This window comes from Sphaeramia orbicularis, chromosome 6 (genome assembly GCF_902148855.1).
Source record: "Sphaeramia orbicularis chromosome 6, fSphaOr1.1, whole genome shotgun sequence".
Lineage (NCBI taxonomy): Eukaryota > Metazoa > Chordata > Actinopteri > Kurtiformes > Apogonidae > Sphaeramia > Sphaeramia orbicularis.
The window spans coordinates 7,580,664-7,593,928 of NC_043962.1; the positions used below are offsets into that span (position 1 = coordinate 7,580,664).

General features: G+C 39.9%; 1 protein-coding gene across 1 annotated transcript; it reads right to left on the minus strand.

Annotated features, from left to right (window-relative positions):
• Positions 1 to 2,746: 2,746 nt before the first annotated feature.
• LOC115420995 (protein lifeguard 1) lies at positions 2,747 to 9,942 on the minus strand. Its single transcript, XM_030136649.1, has 11 exons — positions 9,788 to 9,942; positions 9,080 to 9,212; positions 8,837 to 9,011; positions 8,036 to 8,114; positions 7,874 to 7,927; positions 7,672 to 7,762; positions 7,520 to 7,557; positions 7,077 to 7,164; positions 4,574 to 4,663; positions 4,446 to 4,493; positions 2,747 to 2,899 (listed from the first exon to the last, which is right to left on the minus strand). Exons 1-11 carry the CDS (start codon positions 9,940 to 9,942, stop codon positions 2,747 to 2,749), a joined length of 1,104 nt encoding a protein of 367 aa, XP_029992509.1.
• Positions 9,943 to 13,265: the final 3,323 nt, after the last annotated feature.

A 13,265-nucleotide genomic window follows, 5' to 3' on the forward strand; every position in this document is an offset into this window, starting at 1 on the left:
ACACCTGTGAGGTGGATGGATTATCTCAGCAACGGAGAAGTTCTCACCAACACAGATTTAGACACATTTGTGAACAATATTTGAGAGAAGTAGGCCTTTGTGAACATAGAGAAACTTGTACATCTTTGAGTTCAGCTCATGAAAAATGGGAGCAAAAACAAAAGTGTTGCATTTAGATGTTTGTTCAGTGCATATCAGGGGTGGCCAACCCTGGTCCTGGAGAGCTGCTATCATGCATGTTTTAGATGTGTCCCTCTTCCAACACACCTGATTCAAATGATAGGCCTTTCATCAAGCTCTGCAGAAGTCTGATAACGACTGTCAGGTGTGTTGGAAGAGGGAAACATCTAAAACATGCAGGATAGCAGCTCTCCAGGACCAGGGTTGGCCACCCCTGGTGTATATTATGACATTTGCAGGGGGCAAGCCCAGTTTCATAGAGTAAAAGTCCTGCCATGTATTGGTTCTACTTGTTCACTTAACACAGGGGACAGGCTTAACACAGGACCTGTTGATCCACTAATCTTATCAATCCGTTTAAATAATTAGTGTAAAATGCAGTTTGTCATCTTGTCATGGTCATCAGATATGACCCATTTGGATGTTCAGAGACTCCGTAGTTTCCATGGAAACACCGTTATCTTCTACAACAGGGGTGTCCAATCCTGGTCCTCGAGAGCTACTATCCTGCATGTTTTAGATCAGGGGTGTCAAACTCCGGTCCTCAAGGGCCGGTATCCTGCATGTTTTAGATATTTCCCTCTTCCATCACACCTGGAAGCCATTACATCGTTATCAGGCTTCTGCAGAGCATGTTGATGAGCTGATCATTAATTGAACCAGGTGTGCTGGAAGAGGGAAATATCTAAAATCTGCAGGATAGTGGCCCTCGAGGACTGGAGTTTGGCACCTGTGTTTTAGATGTTTCCCTCTTCCAGCACACCTGACGGTCGTTATCAGGCTTCTGCAGAGCTTGATGATAGGCTGATCATTTGAATCAGGTGTGTTGGAACAGGGATACATCTAAAACATGCTGGATTGTGGCTCTCGAGGACCAGGATTGGACACCCCTGTTCTACAACAGTGATTCACCGATAAAACCCATGGAGTTGGATCAATGACAGTGGATGGAGACACTGGGTTTATTTTCAATTAATGATAGGTTTTACGGAAAAAGTCACTTTTTGTTCACTTTTCTGTAATTTGATATAATAACTCTTAAGTTTAATTTGAGCTTTAATGAACATCTACATGATCAGTGAAATAAATATAGGAAAAAATCATGATTTACACAAAAAAAACCCTCAAACTAAGATGATCATTTTACAATAAATGGTGATACATTACTGAAGAAAAGTTTAATATAGAGAAAAATGAATTTGGGAACTGCCACAAAAGGACCACTGGGTCTTTATGGGTTAAGTTTGACTTTAACTTTCTGCATGAATCCTGTTATTACCTCCGCCAAGGAGGTTATGTTTTTGCCAGGGTTGTTTGTTGTTTGTCTGTTTGTTTGTTTGTTTGTTTGTCTGTCCGTTAGTGTGCAACATAACTCAAAAAGTTATGGACAGATTTGGATGAAATTTTCAGGGTTTGTTGGAAATGGGATAAGGAAGAAATGATTAAATTTTGGTGGTGATCGGGGGTAGGGGGGCCCACGGGGGGGGCCACTGATCAGCCTTGGCGGAGGTCTGCGTTCTCCGAGTGCTTCTAGTTGATCTTTAATTAAGCGTCAGTTTTTCACCACATGTAGATTTGACAGCTGTACAATTACAATGACTTTTCCAGAACATGTTGTAATAAATCAGTTACATGAAAATAGTTTAATAAAGATGCAGAACATGAAGCATGGAACAGCAGTGCAGTGCTTTACAGATGGAGTAAACTGTCTGGATCAGAGGTGTTAAACATACGGCCTGTGGACCAAAACAGGCCAAGGAGTCCAGTCCGGCCCATGGGAGGAAGTGCAAAAATTACACTGAAGATTTTAACACTCACAGGTATCAAACTGGTTTTAGTTCAGGTTCCACATTCAGACCAATATAATCTAAAGTAAAATAATAAAAATAATAACCTATAAATAATGACTCCACATTTTCTTCTTGGTTTAATGTGAAAATAATATTACATTACGTCTATAAATAATGAAAACTCCATGTTTCTCTTTGTTTTGGCGCAAAAAATCACATTAAATTATGAAAATATTTACATTAACAATCTATCCTTTAACAATAAAATGTGAATAACCAGAATATGAACAACCTGAAACGTCTAAAGAAAATTAAGTGTAATATTGTAATAATTGTTAATTAATTTTTTGTGCCTTTGTAGATCTGGTTTGAAATCCACATGTAGAAATGATAAGATCAGTCAGAATATTAGTAAAATTGCACTTATTTTTCTAAAGCGTTTCCTGTGTTATTCATTGTTATTAGTTTTTGTTCATTTTTATTCATTTTATACATCATTTGTTTTTTCATATTGTTAATGTCAGTCACATTTTTAAAGGATAGATTGTAATTCCAAACATATTTATAATATAATTTTCCTTTTTCGCACTAAAACAAAGAGAAACAGTAGTATTTGTCATTATTTGTGTGTTATTGTGTTATTGTTTTCCTAGTCTGATCCACTTTAGATCATACTGGTCTGACTGTGGAGCCTGAACTAATCTGAGTTGTAGATGATGGCGTTTGTAGATTTGTGGTGGACGTGTTGATCTGTGACGTTCTGCAGCGTCCGGTTCTCAGCGACAGAGTCCGATGAGCTGCAACAGGAGGAGGAACAGCGACACGATGTCCAGATACAGGCTCAGAGCAGCGAAGACGTACTCCTCTGGAGAAATCTCGTACTTCCTGTGTTTTCCACCCAGGATGAGCTGAGTGTCGAACACCAGGTACTGGATGGAGGAGGAGATGATGAAGATGATGAAGAAGAAGGAGATTAGATCAGATCAGATTAGATTAGATTACATTACATTAGATTACATTAGATTAGACAGAAGTTTATTGATCCTTCAGAAAATTAACCCATAAAGACCCAGTACTTCTTTCGTGGCAGTTTCCAAATGAATTTTTCTCTCTATTTTAACATTTCTGAAGCAATTCATCACTATTTATTACAATATTATCCTCTGTATTTTGTGATTTTTCAGTAAAAAAAAAAGAAAAAAGTATTTTCCAATATTTAATTCACTGATCATGTAGATGTTCATTAAAGCTCAGATTAAAGTTGAAGGTTATTATATAAAAAACAGAAAAAAATGAAGAAAAAGTTACTTTTTCAGAAAAATATATCAATAACAAAATAATAAAAAGTGTGTCCATCCACTGTCATTGATCCAACTCCATGGGTTTTACTGGTCAATCAAAGATGACAGTGTTTCCACGGTAACTACGGAGCCTCTGAACATCCAAATGGGTCATATCTGATGACCATGAAAAGATGACAAACTGTATTTTACACCAGTTATTTACTTGGATTGATAGGATTAGTGGATTATTAAACATTTTAGATTAGTAGATGGTTTTGGTTGCCAGTGGCTTTTTGGGTTTTTATGGGTTAAGGTTCCAGAACCAACACAACACTGAATGTACACATATAGGAAATACTACAAGACAAAAAAGAAAGTAAAATAGTAATAAAGTAGTAAATAATAAAGTACTACTACTGCTAATAATAAATAAGAATAAAAAGGACTTATGTTATAATATGCCCTGTGTGTGTGTGTGTGTGTGTGTGTGTATATACATATATATATATATATATGTATATATATATATATATATATATATATATATATATATATATATATATATATATATATATATATATATATATATATAGTCACAAAAAAAATTAGACCACTCTTGTTTTCTTCAATTTCTTGTTGATTTTAATGCCTGGTCCAAATAAAGGTCCATTTGTTTGGACAAATATAATGATACCAACAAAAATAGCTCATAGTAGTTTAATTTCAGAGCTGATATCTATCCATTTAACATGTTTTCTTGATAACCAAAATCACTTCAGTTCTTACATCAATATCTATGTCATTGTACTGACAAAAACAGTGCTTTTAGACATTCCATGTTTTCTTTTCTGTCTGTTTTAGTCACATGACCCACACAGGCGTTGGCAATTGATTCCATAACCGTTGTTTTTGATGACTTTGGATGGTCTAATAATTTTTCTCGACTGCATATATATTCTAAACTTCTTTATCTGCATACGTCGTTTCAGTAAAACCATGAAAAGAGGCTGAAGTTTAAATATTTTTCTGATCTGCATGAACAGAAATAAACCAGATAAATTTACAATCATTGACACGTTAATATCAGACGTTTCTTAAATGAACTGAGGTCAAAGGTCATGAACACGAGTCCAGGTGAGTAACAGTGAACGTTCACCTGTGGATTCACAGACTGTGACTGGACTGGACTCACCAGTGAAAACAGCAGCGTTCCCAGACAGGCGTAGGTGATGTAGACAAACTGAGGAGAGGACATGAGTATATTTATTTATGTCACAGCTGAAAACGGAAAAAAACAAAGACATAGAAAAGTTTATTTACCTCTGTTCGAAGAATGGCACAGAGCAGAGCGAATGAAAACAGAGTCCAGGCGAAAACCCAGAGGGCGCCGCTCGCCATGGTGAAGTCCCACTGAGGAGGGAGGGGAGGAGCCAGTGAGGAACGAACGCCATTAACAGAGGAGGGGAGGAGCCAATGAGGAACAAACGTCATTAACAAAGGAGGGGGAGGAGCCAGTGAGGAATGAACACCATGAAAGGAGGAGGAGGGGGAGGAGCCAATGAGGAATGAATGCCATGAAAGCATGGAGGGGGGAGGATTCAGTGAGGAATGAACACCATGAAAGGAGGAGGGGGAGGAGCGAAATGAGGAATGAACAATATGAAAGGAGGAGGGGGGAGGAGCCAGTGAGGAATGAACACCATGAAATAGAGGAGAGGGAGGAGCTAATGAGGAATGAACGCCATGAAAGAGGAGAGGAGGAGCTAATGAGGAATGAACGCCATGAAAGAGGAGAGGGAGGAGCTAATGAGGAGTGAACGCCATGAAAAGAGGAGAGGGAGGAGCCAATGAGGAACGAACCCCGTGAAAAGAGGAGACGGAGGAGCTAATGAGGAATGAACGCTATGAAAAGAGGAGGGGGAGGAGCCAATGAGGAAAGAATGTCATGACAGGAGGAGAGGGAGGAGCCAATTAGGAATGAACGCCATGAAAAGAGGAGGGGGAGGAGCTAATGAGGAATGAACACCATTAATGGAGGAGGGGGAGGAGCCAATGAAACCATCATTAAACAAGGAAGAGGAGGAGTCAAAGAAACCGTAATAAAAAGAATGCAGAGGAGGAGCCAAAGAAACTGTCAATAAAGGAGGAAGGGGAGGAGCCAATGAGACACAAACATTAGTTATTAAACATTGTGCAGGATTGTTACTCAGAACTAAATGTGTTAGCGGTCATACCACCGTAAATTCAACAGAGTCCACAACCACGAAACAAACAAACAAACAAAACAAACAAACCCAAATCATAATAATAGTTCATTCATCTATTTCGCCTCGTGTCTTTTGCATCGTTTTGATTTTGTTATAAATGTTGAATCGTTTTCTTTATGTTGTCCATGTTCGCCTTGCGTTGTTTTCATCTTATTGCGTCATTTTCAATCTGTTGCGTTATTTTAAATTTTTCGCTAATGTTTTGATTGCGTCACTTTCTTCTTAATGTTTCTTGTTGCACCATTTTTTTCTCATCTTGCATTTTGTCTTGTGTCATTTTCATTTCAATTGTGTTGTTTACATACAGTTGTGACTTTTATTGTTTTTTTTTCTTGTGACTTTTAAACAAAACACTGAAAAACCTCCCAAACCAAACCTTTTGTGCCATCATTACATCTGAGAATGGCTTAGTTTTGATGTTCTTCACATTGATTTGACTGAACCTGAGACTTTAGAAGCAAAGAAAATCTGATAATCGTCTTCTGATGATGTTATATAATTGCAATAAACATAAAGTCTGAGATGCACCAAAGGTGACAGTTTAGAAACGCTGACGGGAAAACCACGTCACTTTGACCATTTGATAAGATTACTTAAACTTTATCAGCGTACACTTCCTGTTGAACAGACTGATCTGATTCCACAAACATTCATGTCAGAACCATGAGAACGTCCTCTGGTAGAACATGAAGGTCCATGTTTATGAACAAGAAACACTTTTATGTACAAATAAGGTTGGTTTGATCTGCTTTAGTCTGGGTTTTAGTCTGGTTTTATGTCCTTTTAGTTGGTTTTAGTCTGGTTTTATGTCCTTTTGGTTTGGTTTTAGTTTGGTTTTATGTCCTTTTAGTTGGTTTTAGTCTGGTTTTATGTCCTTTTGGTTGGGTTTCATCTGGTTTTATGTCCTCTTAGTTTGGTTTTAGTCTGGATTTATGTTCTTTTAGTTTAGTTTTAGTCTGGTTTTATGCCCTTTTGGTTTGGTTTTAGTCTGGTTTTATGTCCTTTTAGTTGATTTTAGTCTGGTTTTATGTGCTTTTGGTTGGTTTTAGTCTGGTTTTATGTGCTTTTGGTTTAGTTTTGTCTGGTTTTGTGTCCTTTTGGTTCGTTTTAGTCTGGTGGTTTTATGTCCTTTTACTTGGTTTTAGTCTGGTTTTATGCCCTTTTGGTTGGTTTTAGTCTGGTTTTATGTACTTTTAGTTGGTTTTGGTCTGGTTTTACGTCCTTTTGGTTTGGTTTTGTTAGGTTTTATGTCCTTTTAGTTGGCTTTAGTCTGGTTTTCCGAAGTCTTTGACTGACATGTTTCTTCATCCACAATAGGTTTAGTTGCTGTTTCTATTTAATTTCATCTCTGTTTCTTGTCACATTAGTTTCATGACCAAACCATTTATTCACTACATCTGTAAACATTTATTTAACTCCTATCATTACAACGGTTTCATCTTTCCTCTGTCCTGTTTGTCACTAATATGTCCAGCGTTCCCTTGGCTGTAGCCCCACCACCGACTGTGTTACTACATCAGGACAGTTCATGAAGCATCCTGTTGGACTTGTTTTACCTTTGACTGCATTGCGAACAGCGTGAGGGAGAAGGCGACGAGTGCCGTGGCTCCGATGGCCCAGAGGACGGCTTCGGCCTCAAAAAGCCTGAAAAAGAAGATCAGACTCATCAGACCAATGACCAGATTTTTGGACTTGTTGGTTTGATTAAGAGAAAACAGCTTGTCTTTCATATGGTTTTCATTTTGTTCCACCAGGTAATTTTTGTTTTGTCTTTTTTTCTACCTGATCTGAACTTGGAAATTCATTAATTTACTGTATTTTGTTTTCTTTGAAACCTTGCAAATGTTAGTTTTCTTTCCAGACATGACTCCTTCGTCCTGCCTTTACAAATCATCTGAAGGTTTTTCAGTTGTCAAAACAGCATCTCATCAGATTCGATGCTTCATCAGATATGATTGAATTGAGGTATTTCCAGTTGTGTGGATGTGGATTTACTTACGCTGCCACAGATCCGAGCATTAGACCTTCAACGATTGTCTGACGGAGACAAACACAAGGAGAATAAAAGGAAAAACACTGGAACTCAGACGACGGTGGTTCATAGTTTCACGGTTTTATAGTTTCATGGTTTCATTTGACGTCTCTACTCACAAACAGACCCAGGGCGATGAAATTCAGAGGGACTTTGCGCCGTACGTTGTCACAGCAGGCTAAGACCATGATGAGGACGAGCGTGGAAACCCTGTCCAACAGACAGACTGTGAATCCACTCATTTAGACAGAACATCGTCTCTGATTGGTTCATGTCTCCATCAGTCCAAACTGGACAAAACGACAGGCTTTTAATTCTTACATCATGGAGTAGGTGAACCAGGGGTGGTGCCAGCTCCAGATCCTCAGAGTCCTCCTGGAAAAGACAAATGGAGGTTATTGAATATTAACAGAGGACTATGATGGACGCCGTGTGGACGGACTGAAGCGACAGATGAATGTCTAATGTGGACTGGAGTCTCACCAATACAGAAAAGCACAGATGATCCCGACCGTCACCAGGAGCTGGATCATCAGTGTCAGGTAGACTTTCCTGATGAAACCTGTTCAGGTACAAAGATGGACATGGAAATAAGATCAGACGGAAACAGACACAGGACAAACCGATGGACGTAGAGACATCGGCAGTTCGTTATGGCTCTATGAGGCTGATGCAGAGGTGGAACCGGTCCAGATACTGCAGGTACCGAAACAGAAACACACCGAACCGATTCAGTAGAAGTGAGGAAGTACAGACTCTGAAATGAACTCAAAGTCCAACGGTTTGTTTGTCATTTGTCTTGGTCTTGTTGCGTCTTCTACATCTATAGCTTCATATGTGTTCAATGCTTCAATCTTGTGTTTTTTTATACAATGACAATAAAGTATTGAATTTAATTATCATGTTTGTGTTCTTGCATCTTTTACATCTTTTACGACATCGTCATCTTGTGTGTTTTACATGTTTTGCGTCATTTTTGTCTTCTGCATCTTCATCTGGTTGCATCTTTTTCAACTCATTGCGTCTTTTATGTTATTTTTGTCTTCTGTCTTTTACGTTCTTTGCTTTTTGTGACTTCTATGTCTTTTATAATTGCATCCAGTGAAGACATACGATGATGCAAAGTATTAAAACCTGTTTAGGAAGGTACAGGAGTAAACGTAAAAATAAACCCAGTAAAGTACAAATACTAAAAACTTGCAGTATTGAAGTATTTGTGTTTTGTCTAACTTCCTCGTACAGACTATTTGTCTCAGGCTTCCGTCCATTTGTCTTTGCGGTCACCTCGTCGTATGGCGCCGTCGCTGAAGCCGCTGTCCTCCAGACCAAGGGTGTAATCAGGTGGAGCTCTGAAGTCCTGGACTCCGCCTCCTCCTGGGGCTGATGGATGACCTTCAGGATGGACCATGTTGTCGTAGGAACCAGGGGGCGAGACCACGACAACGTTCCCCTTCCCCACCTTCATCCAAACACACAAAAATCAGGGCACGCTCAGACCAACAGCAATGAGTTTAATTAAGAACCCACCTCATAGGACATCCCAGTGAACTGGTTCTGGTTCTGGTTCTGCCCATAGGCCTCAGGGCTGTATGGAGGAGGACGAGCTCTGTCACTGTGGTCCATTCTTCTGGAAGTTGATGGATGAAGAAGAACAGGAGAACTGACAGAACAAAAGGAGACAAAGTTGGAGGTTAAAGGTTGTGGAAAACATTCACTACCCTGCCAAAAGTATTGGGACACACACATGGACTTTAATGACATTCTGTTCTCAGTTTGTGGGTTTAATGTGTTCCACCTTTTGCAGCTACAACAGCTTCAACTCTTTCCACCAGGTTTAGGGTGTGTTTACTGACTGTTGGTCCATTCTTGTAGAAGTGCATTAATGAGTTCAGGTCTTGATGTTGGATGAAGGTCTGGATCCCAGTGTCCACTCGGATTCATCCAAAGGTGTTCTATCAGGTTGAGTCCAGCCCGGTAGACCACAGCCATTGGTCCATGTCCTTATGGATGTTGCTTTGTTCACTCGTGTCAGTCATGTTGAACAGGAAGGGGCCGTTATCAAACTGGTCCATGAAGTTGGACTATGAAATTGTCTAAAACGTCTGGTCCCGCTGAAACATTAAGAGTCCCTTTGACTGGAACTACGGTGCCAAGTCCAGTCCCTGGAAAACACCCCCACACCATAACCCCCCCTTCACTAAACTGTCCACTGGCCCAATACAGTCAGTTCAGTACCATCCTCTTGGACCCTCCAAATCCAGATTGATCCATGGGATTGGTCCATCCAGAGTAGGGATGCACAGATCTGATTTTTTCAGTTCTGATGCCGAAACCGATGCTGGGGCCTTGCGTATCGGTCCATACCCAATGGACTCTATGCACAGCCCCATTACTTCCTGAACTTCAGGTGGGTCCTTTATTTCCTGTCTTTCATTATTGGACACTCTGATTAATCCAGGTATGCCTGCTGCTTCTTGTTGTGACTACTGAATAATTAGACACACCTGGATTAATCAGTTTGTCCAATAATGAAAAACAGGAAATAAAGGACCCACCTGAAGTTCAGGAAGTAGTAGGGGTGTGCATATAGTCCATACCAACCTGGTATTGTTGATTTAGAGCAGAGGTTCTCAAGTGGGGAGGGACACTCACCGGGGGGGACACGATCACTTGGGGGGGGGTGTCACCAGTGACATAGTCTTGTGCGCATGCAGGCATGCTAGCGACTGCTGTGGCACATCACAACAGTATAAATCACTTGACACATACTCCCCTCCCCCCACAGTCGCAAATTTGTTTTCGGGGGGCAGCAAGTAGTCAGTGATAAGGTGAGGGGAGCTCACTTTCACTTTCTCACAGCTTTATCTACAGAGTTATAAAAACCCACCACGTCCTCCACATATGGGATTGTCCTGTTAGTTTTAGAAATACGTTCTGCATTCATGACGTAGCCCATGTCACAAAAATTTAAAGGGGAAGGATCGGTTTTACGGATCAGTTGCTTTTACAGATCCCCGATCCAGCTAAAATGTTAATATTGAGACCGATATCTGATCCTAATATCAGATCGGTGCAACCTTACTCCAGAGGACAGTGTCCAGTGGCTGCTTTACGTCGCTACATCCCAGGCTTTGCATTGACCTCGGTGATGGAAGGCCTGGATGCAGCTGTTCAGCCGTGAAAACCCATTCCATGAAGCTCTGTACGACTGTTCTGGAGATAATCTGAAGGACATGTGGAGTTTGGACGTCTGGAGACACTGACTCTGTCAAAGTTGTGGACGTCTGGACATCAGGTTCCCTCAGCATGAACTGACCCTGGTCTGGGATTTTACATGGGCGTCAACTTTGTGGCTGAGTTGCTGTTGTTCCAACTTGCTTCCACTTTGTTATAAAAACTTTAACAGTTGACCACAGAATATTTAGTAGTGATGAAATGTCATGAATGGACTTATTCCACAGGTGGTATCGTATCATGCAAATCAGGGGTGCCGCTACCCATGAAAGGTAAACATTCATAAAACTCTGAAACTTAACAGAATTTCAACGTCCAATTCCCCACTTCTATGCCTTTCTTGCACTGTGGATCTTACACGAAATTTTCACAACTTCTAGTGTTCGTAGAATCAGTCTGTTTGTCCAGGTGATTGATTTTATTCACCTGTGGACATGGAAGTGATCAGAACACCTTTATTCAATGATTCAGAGAGGTGTCCCAATACTTTTGGGGATACAGCATTATTACAGGGTTATTACCTTTGAGCAATTAATGACTAACATCCATGACTGTGACCTCAAGCTTCCATTTTACACAGGTGGGTGTATTTTTAATAGATAAACAGGCCGTGGTTGATTGATTTCACACTAAATGTCGTTGTAAAGACCAACGATAAACATCCTTGGAAAGTAAAGACAAAACTATACGACAACAATGTAGAAGACACAAGATAAAAACACCACATCTGCTTCATCATGGACCAACAGCTACTTAAATTAACAGCAATAAAAGAGTTTTAACCCTCATGGAGCGACCCAGTTGAGTCCATGACCCAACAGATGGAAAACCTGCATCGAGTGGAGCTGAACATTTGTTAAATAGATGAATCAGTGATGAAAGTGACAGTAATTATGAAAATCATTATTAAAGACTGAATGCAGCGTCCGATTAACAGTAGATGTGTGGATTAATCATCAACCACTGACAGAACCATAAAACCACAAAACTGACTCTCGTCCTTATTTAAACATCAGAAAAAACCTGCGATGACGGAACAAACCCAACATTATTTCACTTCGTTTTCCACAGTTTGAATGAATGAAGTTGTTGAAGTTGAATGAAGATGTTTTTGGTTACAGAAACATCTCCTCCAATAGGTGAAAAAAGAAGTGTCACAACAAACGTACGAGTATTGAGCTGTTTTTTCTGCGTCTGACTGAGGTTTCCACATAAATCCTTTTAATCTGATCTGTTTAAACGGTCTTACCTCCACTGTGTTGGTCCGGAATCTGTGTCTTGTGGTGTCGCTTCCTCGTCAGGTCAAAGTCTACCCGCTATCAGTTGGTTCCCACGGAGACGGGACGGGATGTGATGCCTGAAAACAACCAATGAAAAAGAACCTCTTTACCTTCTACTTCCTCCTCCTATTAAGTCCAAGCTAAATAAGCTACTGTCTAGGACCTCACCATTAGTATTTACACTCAACAAAAATATAAACGCACCACTTTTGTTTTTGCTCCCATTTGTCATGAGCTGAACTCAAAGATCTAAAACTTTTTCTGTGTACACACAAGGTTTATTTCTCTCAAATATTGTTCACAAATCTGTCTAAATTTGTGTTAGTGAACACTTCTTCTTTGCTGAGATAATCCATCCACCTCACAGGTGTGGCATATCAAGATGCTGATTAGACAGCATGATTTTTGCACAGGTGTGCCTTAGGCTGGCCACAATAAAAGGCCACTCCAAAATGTGCAGTTTTATCACACAGCACAATACCACAGATGTCAGAAGTTTTGAGGGAATATGCAATTGGCATGCTGACTTCAGGAATCTCCACCAGAGCTTTTGCCTGTGAATTGAATGTTCATTTCTCTACCATAAGCCATCTCCAAAGCTGTTTCAGAGAATTCATGAAGAAGACTGTGCAAGGAAAATGGTGGTCACACCAAATACTGACTGGTTTTCTGACCCCCCTGGACCACCCAATACAGTAAAACTGCACATTTTAGAGTGGCCTTTTATTGTGGCCATCCTAAGTCACACCTGTGCAATAATCCTGCTGTGTTATCAGCATCTTGATATGCCACACCTGTGAGGTGGATGGATTATCTCAGCAAAGGACAAAGGAGAAGTGCTCACTAACACAGATTTAGACAAATTTATGAACAATATTTGAGAGAAATAGGCCTTTTGTGTACATAGAAAAAGTTTTAGATCTTTGAGTTCAGCTCATGAAAAACGGGAGCAAAAACAAAAGTGGTGCGTTTATATTTTTGTTGAGTGTATTTACTCACTGTGTTGTCTTATAATTCAAATTTATCGAATGAATCGTCTCTAATTGTGTTGACTAGATAACTGATGTGTAATATTTACCATCAATGTTCCTTGTGTCAGTAGCAAATAGATAATTTATGGAATTAAAGGGGATATAATTGTGTTTAACTCTTTACACCCTGTTGAGCCGCATTACGTAATAAATTCCCATTATGTAATA

Bases quoted from the DNA above. Each gene is read 5' to 3' on its own strand.
- LOC115420995 (XM_030136649.1), bottom strand. From the start codon at position 9,942: ATGGGGCTGTGCATAGAGTCCATTGGGTATGGACCGATACGCAAGGCC. The intron at 8,115-8,836 runs GTGACCGCAAAG...GTACCTGAACAG, and splicing joins CGACGGCGCCATACGACGAG to GTTTCATCAGGAAAGTCTAC. The intron at 4,664-7,076 runs GTAAAACAAGTC...CTCCCTCCTCAG, and splicing joins TGTTCGCAATGCAGTCAAAG to TGGGACTTCACCATGGCGAG.